We start from the raw sequence: 20293 nt of genomic DNA, 5'->3' as shown, positions 1-20293 counted from the left end.
CAATACAGAAGGCAGTCTGCTGGAAGCTAGATATTTTACTTTATAATATTTTTATAGGAATTTTATAGGTTACACTATTTAAGTTACACTATATTACAATTTTCTTGGGTATGGGTATACAGGATTAAGCTTTGGTTAATTGGGTTATTTGTTAGGCTATTAATATGGCAAGTGTAACAAGGATAGGTCTACTGTAAAATAAAGTGTTAGCCTTTTAAATGCATACATCTGCAGGCAACAGATTATTATATAACTCCCATGTGTAGTAAAACCCCTTAGTGTAAAGCTTTAATTAGCCCAATAAGATGAAACTGTAAAGAAAGAAGCTAAGCAAAGTTGTCACATATGGAGGTTATTGGACGTCATTTTCTGAAAATAGATGGAAAATCTGACATTAACAGGCAGCACTCTAAATATAGTAGTGGCAGACAGCCATCAAAAGATCTTGTTTCCTCTCCATCACAACCTTTCCCCTTCACACAGACCGACTTTGCATATTTGAAGTCGGCCAATCTTTGAAAAATATTAGATAACGTGTCTGATAAGAATATATTTTTAAAATGCAACCAGGCACCCATAGGTTTGGTTTTAGAAATGACCATGTTTGGTCTACGAACAATTTTGAAGATCCGCACCACACAGCGCAGTTCCATCTGCTGGTTAGCCTCGGTACAGCATCAGATCCCGGTGAGAGGAAGGATGGCATTTCGCTGGACCACCGCTCTGTATGCTCCATCCTCCGGCAAGATATGACTCAGCGTTATATTTACTCAGTAAATAAGCTCAAAATATAACAACTGACGACAAAATAAAACCAATAGGCTAACTTAAAGTAAGCTCGTATGGTATTGTAACATTTTGTCTTTTAGCCTACACCACCATGGATCACTTCCGCGGCTTGTTTGATAAACTCGACAAGAATAAAGACGGTTTTATATCTCACGAGGAGCTGCAGAGTGAAATGCGAAGGATAGGTGTGGTACCAGTTAGTGAAAAGGTTCAAGTAAGATTTTCTATTGATTTCAAGTGCAGAGTGGTAAAGGTATTAAAGTATAGGCCTAATCAATTCATGTATAGCCTCTGGATGGATTAGGCTACAATTGTTTTCTGGGTGAGCAAATAATAGTGTATAATTTTTCGTTCAGGCAATCTTGTCCAATTATGACCAAAACGAGGATGGACGTCTAAGCTATCAAGAATTTCTTATTTACATGATGGACAGAGAGAAGAAATGGAAAATAGATTTCCATGCCCTTGACAGAAATAAATGTGGTAAGTTGTCTGTGACAATTGACAAAATACCTATGCTATAATTTGTTATGCTTTAATTGAACAGCTTGAATTGGTATTTGTGCAGTGGTGTATGTTCTTTCAACTAACAAAACAAAGTAGGCTACCAAAACACTGTCAAAAATATGTTTATATGCTTATATATATATATATATATATATATATATATATATATATATATATATATATATATATATATATATATATATATTTTTTTTTTTTTTTTAAATTTATTTATTTATTTATTTATTTTTTTGATGAAATTAATACGTTAGCTGACTGCATGATACGACTATTGTCTTAACAGTATATTTCTGCAATTTAAATGTTACTTTGACACAGTCACCTCTGGTAACAGATTACAAAGTGTTTATTTATTTTATTTTTTTTTACAATTGCTAGGATGCATTTCTCAATACTTTCAAAACTCTAACCAACTTTCAACTTGGCACGGCAGTTAATTTCACATTCAAATTGCACTAAAACTACGGAAACACTGCACATATCTCTTCCATAACACACCGTGTCACTCATAAAACAAGAAACAAACAACAACAACAACAACAACAACAAAATGAACAACGGGAGCATTGTACAATGATTTATTTTGTAAAATCTCTTTCAAAGCAAGAAAAACACTCTCTGCTGTTTATAATTCACCGCCTGAGTGATGGCGGACCAAGGCAGAGCTGAGGAAGCACAGAGCCATAGTGCCACAGGCGGGCAGACATGCCAAGGTGGAGTTAAGAGCGGGGAGCAGGAGATAGTTGAAGGTGAAGTTGAGGGGCTGCGTGATACCACTTTACCAGATAAGTCCAGCTAGGAGGATAGAGATAACGGGGTAGGCAGATAACTGGAAGGGACCAGGTAGTTCAGGGGCAGGAATTGGCTCTGACTGAAAGTCGATTAGCCAACGGATGCATTGGCTGGGTCTGGCTCCGGGGTGGCAGCGGCACTCGCATTTGGTCTGTGGTGGGCGTTGGCTCAGGCTCTGTATCTGTGGTTGGGCTCGGGCATCAAACTCAAGTACACGGCGGAAGATCTCTCTAACTTTCCGTGACTCTCCGGGCTGGGACCACTAATCCATTCTGTAGTGGGGAGAGACAGAACTTCTGGTGATGGAATATACCAGGGTGTCAGAGTGAATGTTGACATTGTTTTTGTTGACTCCCAAGGTAAGGGAGGATCAGCATACCCACAGGCATGCTGCGTTTAATCCATAAACTCAGCGACAAGACGGTGATCCTCCCACAGCAGCAGCATCTGGCAGAGGATGTCACTCATCCCATTCCAGAAAAGTTATTTACAGCTGTAAAAAGCCCTCCGCATATCCCAATAGTGTCCAGTCTTTCCAGAGAAAAAGGCAGTCCTCTTCAATTTTACTCATTTTGATGATTGGTATTTCTGTCACTGTGTGTTTTCAATCCAACATCAATAACAAAAATTAATTAAATCTAAATAGGCTTTAATCCATAAAAGCCTGAATGCTAGCTGAACTTAGCCCTGCCCACAACATTTGAGGTTGGGAAGTTCGGTTTGGACTTGTGGAGCAACTATGCTTGAACCAGAGCTGTTCTGACCAATTCAATTGTCAAACTATAACATAAAACATGAATACACGTGAGTATATAACAAAACGGGAGATAAACAGAAGTAACAAGGGAACTAATTAGATGATAGGTGGTGGTAATTTCAACTAAGGAGACAAATTTGTAGCACAACACTAGAATGAAAGACAACATAAAACATAATCCACAGTTTAGCTTACATAGATAACTGTGAAGAGTTTTGAAAAAGTGACATAAGTACTGAGAAATCTGTCCGCGCTAGCTGCTTTAAAAACTATGTATAGTGAAAAGCTCTATATAAATTAGAATTGAACTTAATATATATTCTTTCCTCTTATTAGGGGCAATTGACCTGGATGATATCATGATTCTGTTTAAGGAATTAGGTTTGGTCATATCAAAAACCAATGCAAAGAGAATCATTCAAATGTAAGAGACCTGATGCTGCTGCCTTCACATTTGCAATATTTTATAATGATTATTTGATATTAATTTCTATGCCATTTGTAACAGAAATAGAAAATAAATGTCATATCAAGATCACTCCATGTTTTTGTAATATGGGGTCTGATACTTTCCTTACAGATTTATTTAAATCTTAAATAGACCTTGTGTTCTGATACATTTAATATTAAATGCATGAAATCCATCCACTGCTTAGGAAATTGCTTTATTGTATTATAAATAAGTTATTAGATTATTAACATCTAATTCTGATTGTTATTAGGATGGATGAAGACAACTCTATGACCGTAGACTGGGAGGAATTCCTGCAGCACGTCATCATTAATCCAGCAGAAAACATTGGAGAGTTAGTATCTTCCTGGAAGCATAACCTGGTAAAAATTTTAAAATACCTAAAATGAATGATACCTAAATACCTTTTACTTAAAACGTACAATAATAATTCACCCCAAAGGAAAATTATCTCATTATTTACCTAACCAAACCCTAACCCACTCCTAATGCCATATCAGATGTGTTTGACTTTCTATCTTTTGCAAAACACTCTTAAAGCTACACTGTGTGATATTTTCCCCCATCTAGCGGTGTAAAGGTATATGACCATCCAGTGAATATTAGTTTCAGTTCTTCTCAATTCCGATTTTGTTTTAACTCCTACGGTGGCCGATTTAGTCCAAGATTAACATGGCAATCCCCCTCTTCGAACAAAGTTCGTTCTGGCAGTACATGCCATACCTCATGAGAAAAGCAGGTGCCGAACATCTGCGTTTCTCCGCATTAACCCCGCCCACTTTATTTGTCTGACCAATCACACGATAGTTCTCGGACACTCAAAAGGAAAAAAGTTCTGCTCAGGCGATGTGTCGAGAACAAGCTGCGAGAACTTCCAAACCAGGGCTGCGAGAACAAAATGACGTTATTTTGTTCTCGCAGCACTGGGAGCAAGAACTTTGTTCTCTGTTCTTGCGGAGTATGTTGCAGCCTTTATGTAGATCCATCCAGGAATTACATTTTATGTTATGACCCAAAAATGGTGAGAACACACAGGCATTGATTAAACCACTATTAATATCAATATTAATATTAACATATTAACTACTTTGATACTGTCTTTATGTCCGTGTTGGAGCTTTTGGTCACCATTCACTTGCATTGTGTGGACCTTAAGAGCTAAGATATTATTCTAAAAACCTTCTAAAACATTCTAAGACTTTACATACAGAGTATTACATGAGAAAAATCATTTTATTGCAACAATTACTTCAAGATTTTGCACATATATCATATGCTAAATCTGCACTGTTCATCATCAGGTTGATTAAAGTAAGTTTACTTTTTAGGTGTTTGATGTAGGAGAGAGCCGCTCTTTGCCTATTGAGTTATCCCAGGACGAGACTGACCTGTCAATCTGGGGGAACTTTATATTAGCTGCAGGCTTGGCAGATGCAGTGTCCAGAACTGTGACAGCTCCAATTGACATGTTAAAGACAAGACTTCAGGTATTTTTGTCAGTCACAAATGCTATCCACACTTGCTGTTAAATTCATTTAAATGTCTTTGGTTTTAAAATCAAAAGAACTAAAGTATGAACGTTGTTATATACTTAACAATGCAACTTTATAGAAACTAAAGATACAACTTTGGGAAATGATTACTCAAAATGACTCATTCATATGTTTGGTTTATTTTGCCAGTAAATAAATAGAATTTACATTTACAATCTACATTTATGTTATGTTTAAATATGCAAATTAAGCATTATCAAAATTTCCAGAATATAATGGAAAAAGCCAGTTTCAGAATTTTTGTTTCATTTTGTTGATTTATTACAGTTAAAGGGTTTTTACAGAGGGGTTTTTTGCTTTTTGTTTTGAATACTCAGAAAATACTGTCAACAGCCAGAAAAAAAGTAAATTTTCAGTATGTTTTTGTTGTTGTAATAATATGTTGTATTAAATCGGGAAAAGTTTAGACATAGTTTATGAACACAGTCATGAAACTCTTCTAAGCAGCTGGTTCTCCTAAAGCCGACTGCTTTAGCCAGCCAATCATTTTTGTTCTATATAGTAAGTCTATTTGCTTCTGTTTTTGACCTGGCTTAACTCAGGCCCCGTCCACATGAAGCCAGAGCTTTCCCCATCCAATCTTTTTTTTTCCTCGTTTCAAGAAATATCTGCGTCCACACGAGATTACCGAAACAGACTAAAAACGATGTAGTTTGCATGCCAGGCCAGTGTGTGGTGCTGTAATTCTGCCTCAGAAATACACTAAAAACGGAGAAGAAGGGTTTTTGCTAGAAGGGGTATAGCAGTGTTAGGAGGTAAGGCAAAATCTCACAATAAAATAACAATAAAAACATTTGCTACTTAACAGATGTGTTTTATTAATGCCTACACCTACACTAACCTAAAACATACCCTTACAATAATGCAGATACGTTAATTAAATAATGTGATATTGATGTGCGCATGCCCAGTGCCCGTAGTTGTATCCCTTAACTCTTTCACCGTGCTGGATGTAGTATGATGACATCACCGTTTCAGAAAAAATACGGATTCGGTGTACACACGAAAATGGAAGATTGTCGTTTTCAGATTTATCCACTTTGGGACCCGGTTTCAAAAAATAACGGATTCATGCTTCTAAAACGCCGGATCCATGTGGACGAAACGCTGATATGGTACAAAATGTATACATATACAGCTAAAAGCGTCTCCGTGTGGACGGGGCCTCAGTGAAGCACTCCAAGGAGAATTTTCCTAGCCCTCCTCCTTCCCCAGCACCACCTTCCTTGGTCTGCTTGGAGGTTTTCTCTACTTTCCTTGCAGCAGCTCATATCCTATTCCCTCTATTCATATGCATGTTTCGGCAGTAGCCTTCACTTCTTATGCAATAGCAACAGCATAGTAGATCTATCTATTAATAAAATGCTGTTTATGCCATGGGTTGCTGTGCAAACGAAGCTCACAAAAATAAAGAATAGACTTAGATAAATACTTAGAAAAGACTTTAATACAAACACACAGGAGAAAACACTTAAGAAAGTGCAAACACAACAACTGTCACCAATCTAGAACGGACAAAGAACTGAGAGAACTCAGAGCTTAAATAGGCAGATGATGATTGATGAAATAGAACAGTTAACTAATTATTAAGTGAGGGAATTAACAGATGAACAGGGACACAGGCAAAAAAGGGCTAAGCTGAACATAACAGAATGTATGACCCCCACAAATGCCAAAAATCATTTAATTGCTGGGTTAGCTAGCCCATAGTTATTTAATATGGAGTGACTTTGTGTTCAGTGCATCACAAAACCAGCAGAGCAATCAAAGAACAAACTTAACTGAATATAACAGAATGTACACATTACAGCTCCAGTCCCTACAGAAGGAGAGGACTCTAGTGGAGGATGGGGACCTGAGGAGGGGTATACCCAAACTAAGGCTAACACAGCCCATGGGGGAGTGGAGGGTGGGCAGAGCCAGGGAGGAGCTAGGAGCTGAGGGAGCCGAATAGTGATCCAGGCTCCAGCCAGAATGGAGCCCTATGGCGGCATTGAGGGAAGGAGGAGCCATGATGGAGAAGCCCTCTATAACACCATAGGAAGGACGATGGAAACAGACCCAAAGATGGTGGAGTCTTGGAGCCAGGCTACACCGCTGGTCCTGGCGGCTGCAATGGGGCTGCAGCGATGATCTTCCGAAGAGGAGTGAGGGTGGAACCAAACTGTACCGTAGGGGTGGAGAGATGAAGCGCATAGGACGACTCACAAGTCCGTGGTGCAGGTAAGGTGTGGTCAGACCAACTGAGCCCGGTGAAGCTGGAAGGCTGATGGCCACAGTTGGGGTCGAGGGAGGGAAGAGCCAAGGCAGAGGAGGAACCGGTGTACTAGAGGGCTAAGGTGAAACCAGAGGGAGGGCGTAGCCAAACAGAGCCATATTGATGGAGGGACAAAGCGCATTGGATGACTCATAAGTCCGTGGTGCAGGCGAGGTGTGGTCAGACTGAGGGAGGGCGTAGCCAAACGGAGCCGTAGGGATGGAGAGACGAAATACAGTGGATAGCTCGCAAGTCTGTGGCGCCTGTGGTTGACCTTTCATTTTCCTTGGTCCTTTTTTGGAGCCCGGTTGACCCATAAGGTTCATGGTCCCAGGTGGAGCCGAGGGAGGGAGAAGCCAAGACAGAGGAGTCTGGACGATGGTCTGAGGTGGAATGACGGGATTAGCGGCTTGATGTGAATCCAGGTGAAATCTTTGTCAAGGAGCTGCCAGATGATGGAAGGCTCCAGGTGATCAGTTAGATGCAGCAAGGACGAGAAGTTAGGGGAAGATCTGCACACAACAGTCACTTTATTTAACAATGAATAAACGAGCTAAAAATAAACGAGAATGAACACAGTACATCTCAAACATATGTACATTTTTAGGCCCCTCAAAAAGCTGTTGTTGTGTAAATTAAAGGTGCACTATGTAGTATTTTTGCAGTTAAATATCCATAAACCACTAGGCCGGTGTTATATATTTTAAGTTGAGTACCTACAATATCCCACATGTTTTCAACTATTTGTAAATTGTGAGAAAATTTCTATTTTAACTAAGGACTGGGACGTTTCAGCATAGCGTTTGAGGAAGTCGCCTGTCAATTGCGTCATATCTGCGCTACCCTCGGTTTCGGGTTTTATTTGGCAGGAGCGCTTTACACTTAGCAGTGGGAACAAGTGAACGCACAGAGTAATGCCATAACATCATTTTCAACACACTTAAATGTATCTAATATGATGAACAGAGCTGCGTTACCTCATAATCATAACCGGAAGAGCGGATCAGTGCGGGCGCCTGGCGAATGTGTTCCGTCCTGTCATAATAAAAGTCCCGGTGTTCGCGAGCCGTGTGTTTGTATAACAATCGCGCCAGCGGCCGCGCTCAGCTCCACAACACTCGGTCCTGCTCTGCTTCACATTACAGTAACGGTAATAACCGCATGCATGAACATGATTTCTGCCCGAGTCCTATTTTCCACCGGCTGTGAAGTGAAGACCACATGTCCCAAGATACTGCACTCAAACTTTGCGTCATCAAACTACGCATTTGTTTTGAATAGGCACCCTCCAGTGGATGGAAAGTTGCATAGTGCACCTTTAATGGCCAAAATGCATAAAATGTTTTCAGCTGTCGGAAAAGTTGCATAAAATTCTTTCCACTGCCTTAGCAGACTTGATGGACTAGAGCTACTGACAGCACGTGTTCTCAATAAAGAATCCTGCTGAAGATACATCCAAATCTTCTGGTCTTTGCTTCTGAGTTTCCAACAAATATACACAACATGTTTATTTGTGTGATTTAACAACGGTAGGAAGCCTAACACTCTTCAGTGTACTGGATAGGTTTTTGGATCCAAAGCTGTGTCTCTGGGACTTCGAGAGCTGCAGACTGGAGGTTTTAGATCCTTGTGGCAAGGAAATGCTGTGAATGTTCTTAAAGGGACACCACAATCAACACTTCAGTGCTTCATCTATGCCCAGGTGAACACACAAACATGCACACATTCACTCACATGTGCAGAGATGTTCAAACATTCTTTATGTCACTCTCCCAACAGATGAGGATATCCGCTCTTGGTGAGAGGGACAGTCTGTCAGTCCATCAGAGGTTTGGACTGGGCTGTGTGTCTGGGGCTGTGGCACATGCTGTGTTCTACCCCTTAGAGGTATCACAGTCAAACAACAGGTTGGAGTTCCTTACTGTTAGGTGTTGTCTGTCAAATATGTGTTACTTCTGTCATCATTTTTATGAAGAAGGTAAACTTTTAGTTATGATATAAGTTGCAATAATTTACAATATGCCATTTCAACTTACAATGTAAGGTAACAGTTACATTGGCCCTCATTTATCAATCTTGCGTAGAAACGGGCGTATATGTTGGCGTAAGATTATGCTTACACTCCTCTCACCGCCTGATTTATGAAGCTGTGCGCACCTCTGGAATCCAAGTGTACGCAATGCTTGCCCTTGATAAATGCTGCGGCTGAAAACTATCGTCATTAGAATAACATGCCCCTATATATTCAAGTCTCTTCCTGCGGCCCAATTCGCATACTATCCATACTAAATTGTACTCGAAAATAAAATTAGTATGTCCCAAATCGTAGTATGTTGAAAAGAGTATTCCAAACATACCCGGATGGTTTACTATTTCCAGTCAGAATTCGAAGTACAGATCGACGCACACTCTTAACGGCTGATATTGCCCACAACCCATTGCAAGTTGGACGAGGACTAGATTAGTAACTACAAACGTGGATAAAAAGTGTTAAAAAAACTACAAACATGGCAGATGTGCGAGTCCGACTTTTAAGTAGAGAAGTTTAGATAATGGGATTTGAGTGACCAACTATCAGTATTTAACCTGACAAAAATATATGTATACAGTGTTGTCCACATTATATTTCACCTGCAGCAGCATTGTGAACTTTTGTAATGACACGTTTGGCCATTAACTTTTAAATGCATCATTATATTTAAACTGCAAACACATGAGGAGATTCTCTGCATTAAAGACCAACAAATGGCAGATCAATGTGCGGCTACATTTCTCACCGATACGGTAGGAGATTAATCTGAATGTGGAGGATTTGAACAGTGACGAATTTGACGACGATTGACAGGGCAGATAAACGGTGACAGGATGCACGTAACTAAGCGACAGAGTCCATTAAAGATGGTGAAGTAGTATGTCCCGAAGCTTGCATACTTTTCTGCTACATACTCAAAAGTATACTTTTTCTTCACAAAAAGAGTAGTATACTCTACCGTAGTATAAGTAGGCGAATTGGGACGCAGCCTCATGCCCTCATTTTACGCCATGGACACATGGAAGACGGCAAAGAAGCTAAACTTCTCCAACGTAGAGATCGAGACCATCACCAGGTGGAAGAATACGAAATTGTTTTATTTGGAAGTTTACAGTGGGATTAAAGGCACCCACAAAAACAAAAAATATGGACCCAAATTACGAGTACTGTTAATAGGGCCCTGTGGGGGTTGAGAAGCGCACTCAAGCAGCTTAAATAGCTGTTTGCATTAGAAATAACCTACCACAATGCATTATTTTACACGTGTTTTGAAACAATTAGCATTTAATTTCGTATTACGTCACATGTATTGGGGTGTAAAATAGTGATGTGATGTGGAGTACCATACATTAATAATTGCATGACAATTTGTAAGATTCTTCTTATTATTATTTTTATTATTTTTATTATTATTGACGCTTGTTATTTAGAAAAAGAATGTTGTTATTATTTATTTTATTATTATTATTATTTAAAAGAAGAAGAATCTCATTTTTATTATTTTCTCAGTCTGAATTATTTTCAGTCCCAGTCCGTGCGCAGCTGCCGGGCCTAACCCTGAAGCCTTCCAGCTTCACCGGGCTCAGTTGGTTACCCTTCAGGTAAAGCGCACAGGCTCGTAACTGGAGGAATACATATGCTTACAAATCAAATGCTTTGGTAAAGTCACACAAGTTAAACATTGAAGTCCATGTCGCACACTGAAGTTTATTAGTCAATATTACTATGTTGTTGTTGTTGTTCTTTTTTTTACAGTGGTTCATAATATAGCATATCTTTGTCAGTGGGTTTTGTGGTGTTAGGAATTGTTTTTCTGCGCATTTTTGCACTAACTCAAAATGTGCATACACCACCTCCTGAGCTGGGTTAGGATTTAAGCATGCCATTCGCCAATGTCAATATTGATAAACCAGTCACCGTGGTTTGGGACATTTGGTGTACGCACTTTTGATAAATGAGGGCCATTGTGAGATAGGCTATATTGTTACAATTATGACTAAATGTGTAACTATGAGAAATAGTCGCAATAGTAAGTCACAACTGTGAATTACAAGAAATAAAGTTGCAATTGTGAGAATTCATAAATACAGTTATACTGTAAGTACCTTTGATATTAATACTTTTTCATCAACAATATGTACAAACCAAGTTGTAGGTACTGCACCATTCACAATTACAATTTTGTAGAGTAACACCAGTGTTCTTAATTGTATTGCAAGTTGATATGGTAAGTTGAATTTTTGTATTTTTCTAATGGCAGGTGCTGAAAGTGAGACTCAATCTCCAGCCTGCTGGCACCTACAATGGAGTACTGGGATGTGCCAAGTTGATTTACCAGAACGAGTCTGTGGCAGCTTTCTACAGAGGGTTCAAACCCAGCATTCTTTGCATGATACCTTATGCTGGGGTGGAATGTGCGGTGCATCAGGTATTTGGGGCACTGGAGGTGGTATCTGAGTATTCACTCAAGAAGAGACAAAATACTTTCAGGCAGTGTAATGTTTCCCTGGGTGTAGAAAAAATTAAAGGCATTTTTCCTACCCTGAATTTAACCGTCTGATTTGAAGGCTCTGTTTGAAGGGGCGTCTGCTGTGAGACTACAGTATAAACGCCCACTGCTAGGAATGGCTTAAATCTTGTATTACATGCAAGGGTAACTAATCATGAAAAGTGTTGATTTATAGCATTATGTTTTTTATAAAGGCTACCGTGATAAGCCACATGAATGCAGTGATCTCGGCACTGCAACTCGATATCTGCTCTTTTATGAATGCTTTCATCATAACTAACAGTGCAAACACACAGCAAAAACTCCAGTGTTAAATTAACTCTCCTTAGAGTTTATTTGACTCCACACTCAAGAATTTTGAAAGTAACTCTGAAGAATTACCGTATGAATCTCAACAATGGTGGCCATTAAAAAGCTTTTTGCAGTGCATTCTGTGTGTACTAATCAAAACTCACCAATGGCTCCCAGCATGCATTGCAGCACGAATAAAGTATACAAATGATGTAGTAATTTCCTTTTATTCTTACCATTTTTGTTTATTTTTTGCTGTTTTATGTGACTTTTTAGTAGTTTGTTTTTGTGATGTTCACAGCTGATCTGTGTATCTGAGATGCTGTCTGTCACCATTGTTGAGATTCATACGCTGATTAATGATGTCAGTGTGTGTCTTACGCAACAAAGTAGTTGTTTTGTTTGACACTTTTTAGTGCAGAATCTCGTCCTATTAACTTCACAACGCTGTTATAATCAATAATGTTCAATCCCAACATCACTCCATTCCTTTAGAGATTGTTTTCAGAATACTATTAGTTCATCAGGTCATTACATTTACATTTACATTTAATCATTTAGCAGACGCTTTTATCCAAAGCGACTTACAAAAAAGGGGAGAGCAATAGAAGCAACGAAACAAACAGGGCCAACAACCTGTAAGAGCTGTAAGAAGTCTCAATTAATTAGCACAGTACACAAGTTTTTTATTTTATTTTATATAGCCATCTACAATAGCCACCTACAACAAAAACTCACGTACGCAAAATACCGAACACTGGATTTTGATAGCCACGATAATTATCGATCATTAAATTATGATACTATTAATAATGATATTCAAAACATCACTAACTCCTAATCATATTTTCTTTGTGCTTTCTTTGCCATTGTAAAATGTGTGTTCTAAGGACACAGGTAACACAGCAAGAAAAATACACTAATAAAGCTATAAAGTCAAGGGTCAAGAGCCCAACTAAAGTAAACACTGATCTCCATTATGGTGACTTAGAAATGGTGACTCTTTCCTTCAGTGATTCTGCTTGTTATTATCAGGTGTCTTCACTAATAGACAGTCATTACTTAATTAATCTCTTAATTATCTCATTATCTTTAACACTTCTTCAGAGTTACTTTTAACACTCTTGTGTGTGGAGTGTGGAGTTAAATAAACTCTGAGGAGTGTCAATTTAACACTGGAGTTTTTGTTGTGCACGATGTAAATAAAAAATGTGTTGATTTATAAGGGGAGTTTTGGAGATTGTCCAGTCCAGTGATTGCAAAGGGAGCGTTCTTTGGTCGATTTCTACATATAATTTAAATAACCACATTCCTAGCATTAGGATCCCTTGGAAGGTAATGTTATTGCTCTTATCTCCTTACGTCTAACTAACATGCCAGTGGGCAGAGTGAAAGTTGAATCATTGATTGATTCATTGATGAAGTTCGGCGTTCATTTTCTTCTGTAGAGGAAATCACAATGAGTTGTTATCTAGGCTTGGTAACAATAAAGCTGTTTCTGGACTAACAAGGACGTTTTCAGTTTACATGTTATTTAAAACTTACAGGTTATTCTTATAGTATGATCTCTTATACACTGATCTCTTATATCACTGATAACATGACCTAATAGTGTGTTGTTCCCCCTTGCTGCCAAAACAGCCCTGACCCGTCCAAGTATGGATTCCACTAGACCCCTGACGGTGTGCTGTGGTATCTGGCACCAATATGTTAGCAGCAGATTCTTTAATTTCTGCAAATTGAGAGGTGGGGCCTCAATGGATCAGACTTGTTTGTTCAGCACATCCCACAGATGCTTGATTAGATTGAGATCTGGGGAATTTGGAGGCCAAGTCAACACTTTAAACTCATTGGTCCTCAAACCATTCCTGATCCATTTTTGCTTTGTGCATTATCCTGCTGAAAAAGGCCACAGGCACCAAGGAAAACCGTTTCCATGAAAGTGTGTACATGGTCTGAAACAATGCTTAAGTATGTGGTACGTGTCAAAGCAACATCCACTGGGATGGCAGGACCCAAGTTTTCCCAGCAGAACATTGCTCAAAGCATCGCACTGCCTCCGCCGGCTTGCCTTCTTCCCATAGTACATCCTGGTGCCATGTGTGCCCCAGGTAAGCGATGCCATCCAAGTGATTCATCAAACCAGGACACCTTCTTCCATTGCTCCGTGGTCCAATTCTGATGCTCACGCACCCACTGGTGGCACTTTTGGCTGTGGACAGGGGTCAGCATGGACACCCTGACTGGTGTGTGAAATCTTTGGTGTGAGCCCCAAATGCAACAAATTACGATGCACTGTGTGTTCTGACACCCTTTCAGAACACCCCCTATCAGAACCAGCATTAACTTCTTGAGCAATATGAGCAATAGTAGCTCGTCTGTTTGATCGGACCAGATGGGCTAGCCTTTACTCCCCACGTTCATCATTGATCCTTGGCCACCGATGACCCTGTCACCGGTTCACCACTGTTCCTTCCTTGGACCACTTTTGATAGATACTGACCACTGCAGACTGGGAACACCCCACAAGAGCTGCAGTTTGGCAAATGCTCTGACCCAGTCATCCAAAATTTGGCCCATGTCATACTCCCTCAAATACGTATGATTGCAAATTTTTCCTGCTTTTAACACATTAACTTTAAGGACAAAATGTTCACTTGATGCCTAATATATGTCAAGGAAAAACTGATTTCTAAGTTCATGACCATTTTAACACGAAACCTTTCTCCTCTGGCAGTCGATTATAAGCTGGGCAAAACAGGATCCAGAGCACATCAGTGACTCCAAGCTCTTCCTCTTCAGTTTTGCAGCGTTTGCATCAGGACAGGCCACCAGTTACCCACTGGCTGTCATTAGAACACAACAGCAAGCTCAAGGTGAATGTTATCCTGTAATTATTTGCATTATCATGCTCACCTTCTGTCTGCATTCACACAGCATCAGAATTCCAGCTAATAGGGAACTTTCTCAGAACTTTGGCGTAACATTCTGACAATGTCTCTTTTACTTATGAACAAATATTCTTCTAATAATGTTAATAGAATATTTGTTCAAAGTTATCTGGTTGTTAACATGTTCTAATGTTCTCTAAACAATAACTTTCTCGTGGAATTTTGTCTGAAACTCATTTGGACGTTCGTCTAACTTTCTTTTTAAATGTTGCCTTTTCAGAGTGTTTAAATACAAAAGTAACGTTCCCATAATGTAGAAAAAATATAAAAAAGGAATGTTTCCTTAATGTTGGTAACTATGAACTGTTTTATTAAAGCATTTAAACAAACTGGTTGTTTTAAACGTTCAGAGAACATTCAGAAATAACGTTTACATAACTTAACGGATTAGAAAAAACATTCATAGAACATAAAGGATACGTTTATCCCAGACTGTGTGAATTTATCAGTATGTGTCTTGTGAATTTCTTTAGGATTTACAAAAAATATTTGTAATTTGATCTCTGTGTTGTCTTTTCTCTCACAATCTCAGCTTTCTGTTCGACCTCACACAAGCCTGCAGATGCTCTTCAAGGACTCATCGGGATCTATGAGAAATATGGAGTCAGGGGTTTTTATAATGGAATGGGTGCTAGCTTTGTGAGAGCAGTTCCTTGTGTTTTGCTTAATTATACCCTGACCTCAAAATTTGAGACATTGCTTTCTTCAGTGTTCTAACGTAGAAGAATGGTTTTGAGTCAATGTTTTTTATTTATTTATTTGAATTATTAAATTACGTACCTTCTTGTTACCTATTGGAATGGTGATATCTGAGCCTTTTAACGAGTAGATGAGCACCATATCATTATTGTGCATACCTGTTTGAGGTATTATGTCATTTGAGTTCATATTTCATAGCCTGTAATCAGTTTTTTTTTCATGACATGTTAATTATATTACCAACCTTACTGAGATAAAAAAAAAAAAAAAAAAAAAAACATTATTTGCTTGGTGCAATATGATGTAGGCCTGCTTAATCACTATGACACAGGTGGTAAAGTGAAAATGCAGCTCTCCCTTAATAGTGTCCCTATGTGCAAATATATATATATATATATATATATATATATATATATATATATATATATATATATATATATATATATATATATATATTATTCTTTTTTTTCTGTGGAGGTGTTTAACCTGTTGCAATTGGCAGTATTGAAACATGTAAAAATTATATTATTTGGATGAAAATTAAGATTAAGAGGCTAGTAGTCACAAGAGCTAGGCTTTATCTCAATATGTTGTTTGAGACAAGTCTAATTACACAAATGCTTTTTTTTTTGTATGTTGGTACCTTGTCCTTGCTTTATTTTTCCTACATTTTATTGTGTGTGAAATCTGTCCTTCAAATTAAAATCAACACAATAAATCTAGGCCTACATTCAGACATGATTTAACTCAACTATGACCCGTTTAACGGTGTGATTAATATAACAGTGTTCGGGGTAAGTTGTATAAAAAAAACTTGTACGTTACTTTCCACAAACGATGCGACATGTGTGTAAGTTTTAAGCCTGGGCGTCATTTTCAATAAGCACCACTGGATGAAATAATAGTAACTGTTCGCCTATTCCTAACGACGCCACAAGAGGACACCATACACACACCGCCACCGGTATGGCTTCATCAGCGAAACGAAGCAAGCCGGTCCAAGTACCCCAGAGTGCAGTCTGGACGATGGGGCGGGGCGACACATTGGGGCGGGGTGACACGTGTCGCTCCGCCCACATGCAATTTCATTAGTTTACAATACAACAAATCTTATTGGCGTAGACGCTTCAAGCCTGCGCATGCGCATTCCTTAATGTGCGATTTTATGAATGAACCACACGGGAATAGATTCACATATTGTTTTAAATGAAACAAAACGCAAAAACGAGCGCTTGTTGACGGTACCTCCGGCATAATTAAGGCTAATAAAGCTGTTTAACATTTGGCTTCTTCATCAGGTTCGGTGGATCGGCACAAACCCGGATTTTACGCAAATGATAATTAATTATTAACTGTAGTATTGGACACCTCGGAACACAAACGGCTAATTTTAGTTTAAAGCATGACCAATCGTTTAAACAAGATTGTTGTCCAATTGTATAAAGTGCTAAAGCGGTATAAAGTCTTTCCCTGTTAATAAAATATGTGGGGCTATGTATGTCTAATTTATAGTTTTAAAGGTCCATATTTTATTGTAGGACTAAATAGCTAAGTGTCAACGGGTTAACATGTGACAAATTAGATATTAAAAATCCATTTATTTATCTACCCTCGCATTGTGCATGCTATAATCTGTGTACAAACGGGATGAAAATAATTTTCACTCCTGTAAATCTGTGCAACACTACCCGAGGACTTGCAGTAAATACCAAGAATAGAAGTGATAGAAACATTTATTGCAGTACGCATTTGAGCACATAAATACCAACAAAGAAGTTACACCGCGTGGAATATATTAATAATAGATTTTCATATATTAAAATTACTTAAATCAAAATAGATTGGCACCTTAATATTTTTATTTTCTTTACGTGTGAATAAGTTTAGCTATACATATGTTAATACAATAATTTGCAATATATGTGCATATTTTAATTTCTGATATATGTTAATATATTAGTTTTCTATATATGTAAATCTTTTGAATTATATATTAATGCAGCAGTTTAATATATTTTACATAAGTGTGCCTCCATATATGTAAATATTTTCATTTTATAAACTAAATTTGTAATGAAAACGTCAAAATTTCGAAATTTTCCAGACAATGCAAAAATGTTGACCCAATGGATAAAATCAAAATTTGTCTGCAGAGAACACATGCTGAACAAGTTTGTGATTTTTATTGATGTTAACAAAAAGTAAAAGTACAGAGAGCATATATAAACTTAACTGCACAAAAAATAAAATTTTGCAAATCCAGACACAAATAGACTTTAACTCAAAATACAAAGCTTTAATGTAAACTTGGATTTGCAATAGGCCAGTCTCTTTTCTTTAATAGAGGGTGTGCGCTGATGTCACTTTCCCGTTGGGACACGACCCTCAGCTGGACTGAGTGGCAAAACATCCTGGAGCAGGGCTGACTTTAATTAAGAGAAATTGCAGAAATGGGAGCAAAACAAGCTTCTTTTTTTCCTGAAATTAATTAAATGTATTTGGATTCAACAGTGATTATTACAACTCGCCAAAGAACCAGTGTTTGGCCAGGAATTGGACTTTCAGACATTTATATGTACCTGATTCCAATGCCGGGGAAATATATAAAGCAAAGCCTGTGAACACCTTATCTGCTAAACAAATACTATAAATACAGTTTAGGTACCTCTAAATCCAGATGATTATATAATCGTCATATTACGAGTTGTCAATACAGTATATGACCTAGTATATGATTTTAGCCCAAAATTTTACATATCTACCATAAAATGTTCTGATGTCTGGATTCAGGTTGTTTATGAGAATAGCAGCAATCTATTTGTTTGTCTTTCTGTAGCTTTCGGAAGGTTGTACAAAGATTGCTCTGATTTATTGTTGAATGTGCAGTCAACTGTATCTATTTGTACCTAACCCTTTCCCAGATGTGTTTTGGGTGTTGCGCTGTTTTTGCAGCATTCACGCTGAACACCAATCCTGCCACTCAGTGTTTTTGCCACTCAGTTGGTGTAATACAGTTACATGGCGTTTACTGGGACATCATGTGCACACTCTTATATTGGATCCTCAGTTCTACCAAACTGTTGCCTTCTCATGCCGTTCTATGGCAGCATCTGAAACAAGAAAGAAGATAAAAAAATGTTGGATTAGTCAGTGGCCACTTGAGGTAGTTGTGATTAAGTTATTTGTTGCATTCTGCAAGTTTCATAGCTTAAAACATCCTCCTCATTATAAACAAAGCATTGATTTAATCCAAAAATGGATGTTGCAGGATCTGTAATTATATTAGCACGAGACTGCTTCCAGAGCAAGACATCAATAAATACTATTTTGACAAATAGAACTGATTGTCTCCTCTCCAACAATAAGCTGGGGTGTTCTGGTTCAATGTGGCTGTTGTCGTGTCATCAAGGTGGATGATGCACATTAGTGGTGGACGAGATTCCCCCCTTCCATATGTAAAGCGCTTTGAGTACCCAGTAAAGCGCTATATAAATAACTATTAAAAAAAACATAACCCCAAACTTTTGAATTGTACTAGTGCATGTTTGAGATTTTACATACGTACCGGTATATAGGACCTCTGAGATTGGACCTGCAGTCCATCAGCATGGAAAAATCTAGAAAAATAAAAATGAACAATTTGTCAAAGTGCCAAAAAAATATTGTTTAAAATGTCAGTTTTAAAAGAAAAAAATGCATGTTTTTTTTATATTTTTTTTTTAGGTTTACTAATTTAGTATTGTTCATTCAGTCTCACTGTACATATTGTTTGACATTTGGATGTCAAAGCCGTCTTAAAATGAGTAATAAGATATATATATCATTTTCATAAGAAATTTACAGATGCAAAGTGATACAGGTAAATGTTGTGAAAAAAAATTATATTAACTTATTTAATTAGCTTTTCAGTTCACCGCCTGTATTTCTGTAAGGCTAAACCTTACAGTTTATGGATAGATGCTATATAAATGCTAAATGTACAGCATTATCTACTGTGTTTGTGTACAAACTGTATTCGTAGTTTAGTGGCTTTCAATAATGCACATTCATATTATTACATGTATTAAAGCTTTCCTTTGTTGTAGAGGTTTTTTCTGTCGCTCCTGAAATCACAGAACATTTGATCCATATTTGTTTACCATGAGAGACCAGAACAGGTTTCAACTACTAGGATTTTCGCACTCTGCGAGGTCCGTTAGGTTAAATAAATGTGCTTATTGCTATCATCCATTGACAAATTTATCAGCAAAACCTTTACATAACTATCAAAACCTCTCATCTAAACATAAAATGTGATTAAACGTTCAAAAACAATAGTTAGCCTTAATTACCTCTTTTAAAAAATGTTAGTTCTGTTTTGCATATCTACTTCTTCAAAGACACTAACGTTACATTTCTATCAAGTAAATATAACAGAATCGTTTCAATTAAAGGTAAGAAAAGTGTCAGGAACAGTAATGTGTATTACTTGTGTGATTTTATGGACTAAACTCACCTTAAAAGCGGCGAAAACAACAGCGAGAGCCGAAGTTTTACTGCATGTTTGTCGTTTCCCCACACAGATGCAGGTAGCTCGTAGGTAGATCATTTCTAAAGACGTACATAAAGGAATGCGCATGCTCAAGCGTCTACGCCAATAAGATTCGCTATATTATAAACCAATGAA

At 38.0% G+C, this 20293-nt stretch overlaps 1 protein-coding gene and 1 long non-coding RNA gene across 2 annotated transcripts; one reads left to right on the top strand and one right to left on the bottom strand.

Moving 5' to 3' along the window:
* The first annotated feature begins 633 nt into the window (after positions 1-633).
* On the top strand, positions 634-15718 carry slc25a24l (solute carrier family 25 member 24, like). The gene is made up of 10 exons (XM_067454296.1): positions 634-1003; positions 1146-1272; positions 3200-3287; positions 3586-3697; positions 4664-4822; positions 8710-8847; positions 8925-9032; positions 11438-11605; positions 14715-14853; positions 15461-15718. Exons 1-10 carry the CDS (start codon positions 881-883, stop codon positions 15643-15645), a joined length of 1347 nt encoding a protein of 448 aa, XP_067310397.1. The 5' UTR covers positions 634-880; the 3' UTR covers positions 15646-15718.
* Positions 15719-17807: 2089 nt separating this feature from the next.
* Positions 17808-20279, bottom strand: LOC137089588 (uncharacterized). Its single transcript, XR_010907717.1, has 3 exons — positions 20123-20279; positions 19193-19244; positions 17808-18737 (listed from the first exon to the last, which is right to left on the bottom strand). It is a non-coding gene; the product is annotated as an uncharacterized lncRNA (long non-coding RNA).
* Positions 20280-20293: the final 14 nt, after the last annotated feature.

Source organism: Pseudorasbora parva, chromosome 9 (genome assembly GCF_024679245.1).
Source record: "Pseudorasbora parva isolate DD20220531a chromosome 9, ASM2467924v1, whole genome shotgun sequence".
NCBI lineage: Eukaryota > Metazoa > Chordata > Actinopteri > Cypriniformes > Gobionidae > Pseudorasbora > Pseudorasbora parva.
Note: the sequence above shows the minus strand (reverse complement) of the source record. Positions and strands in the feature narration are given on the sequence as shown.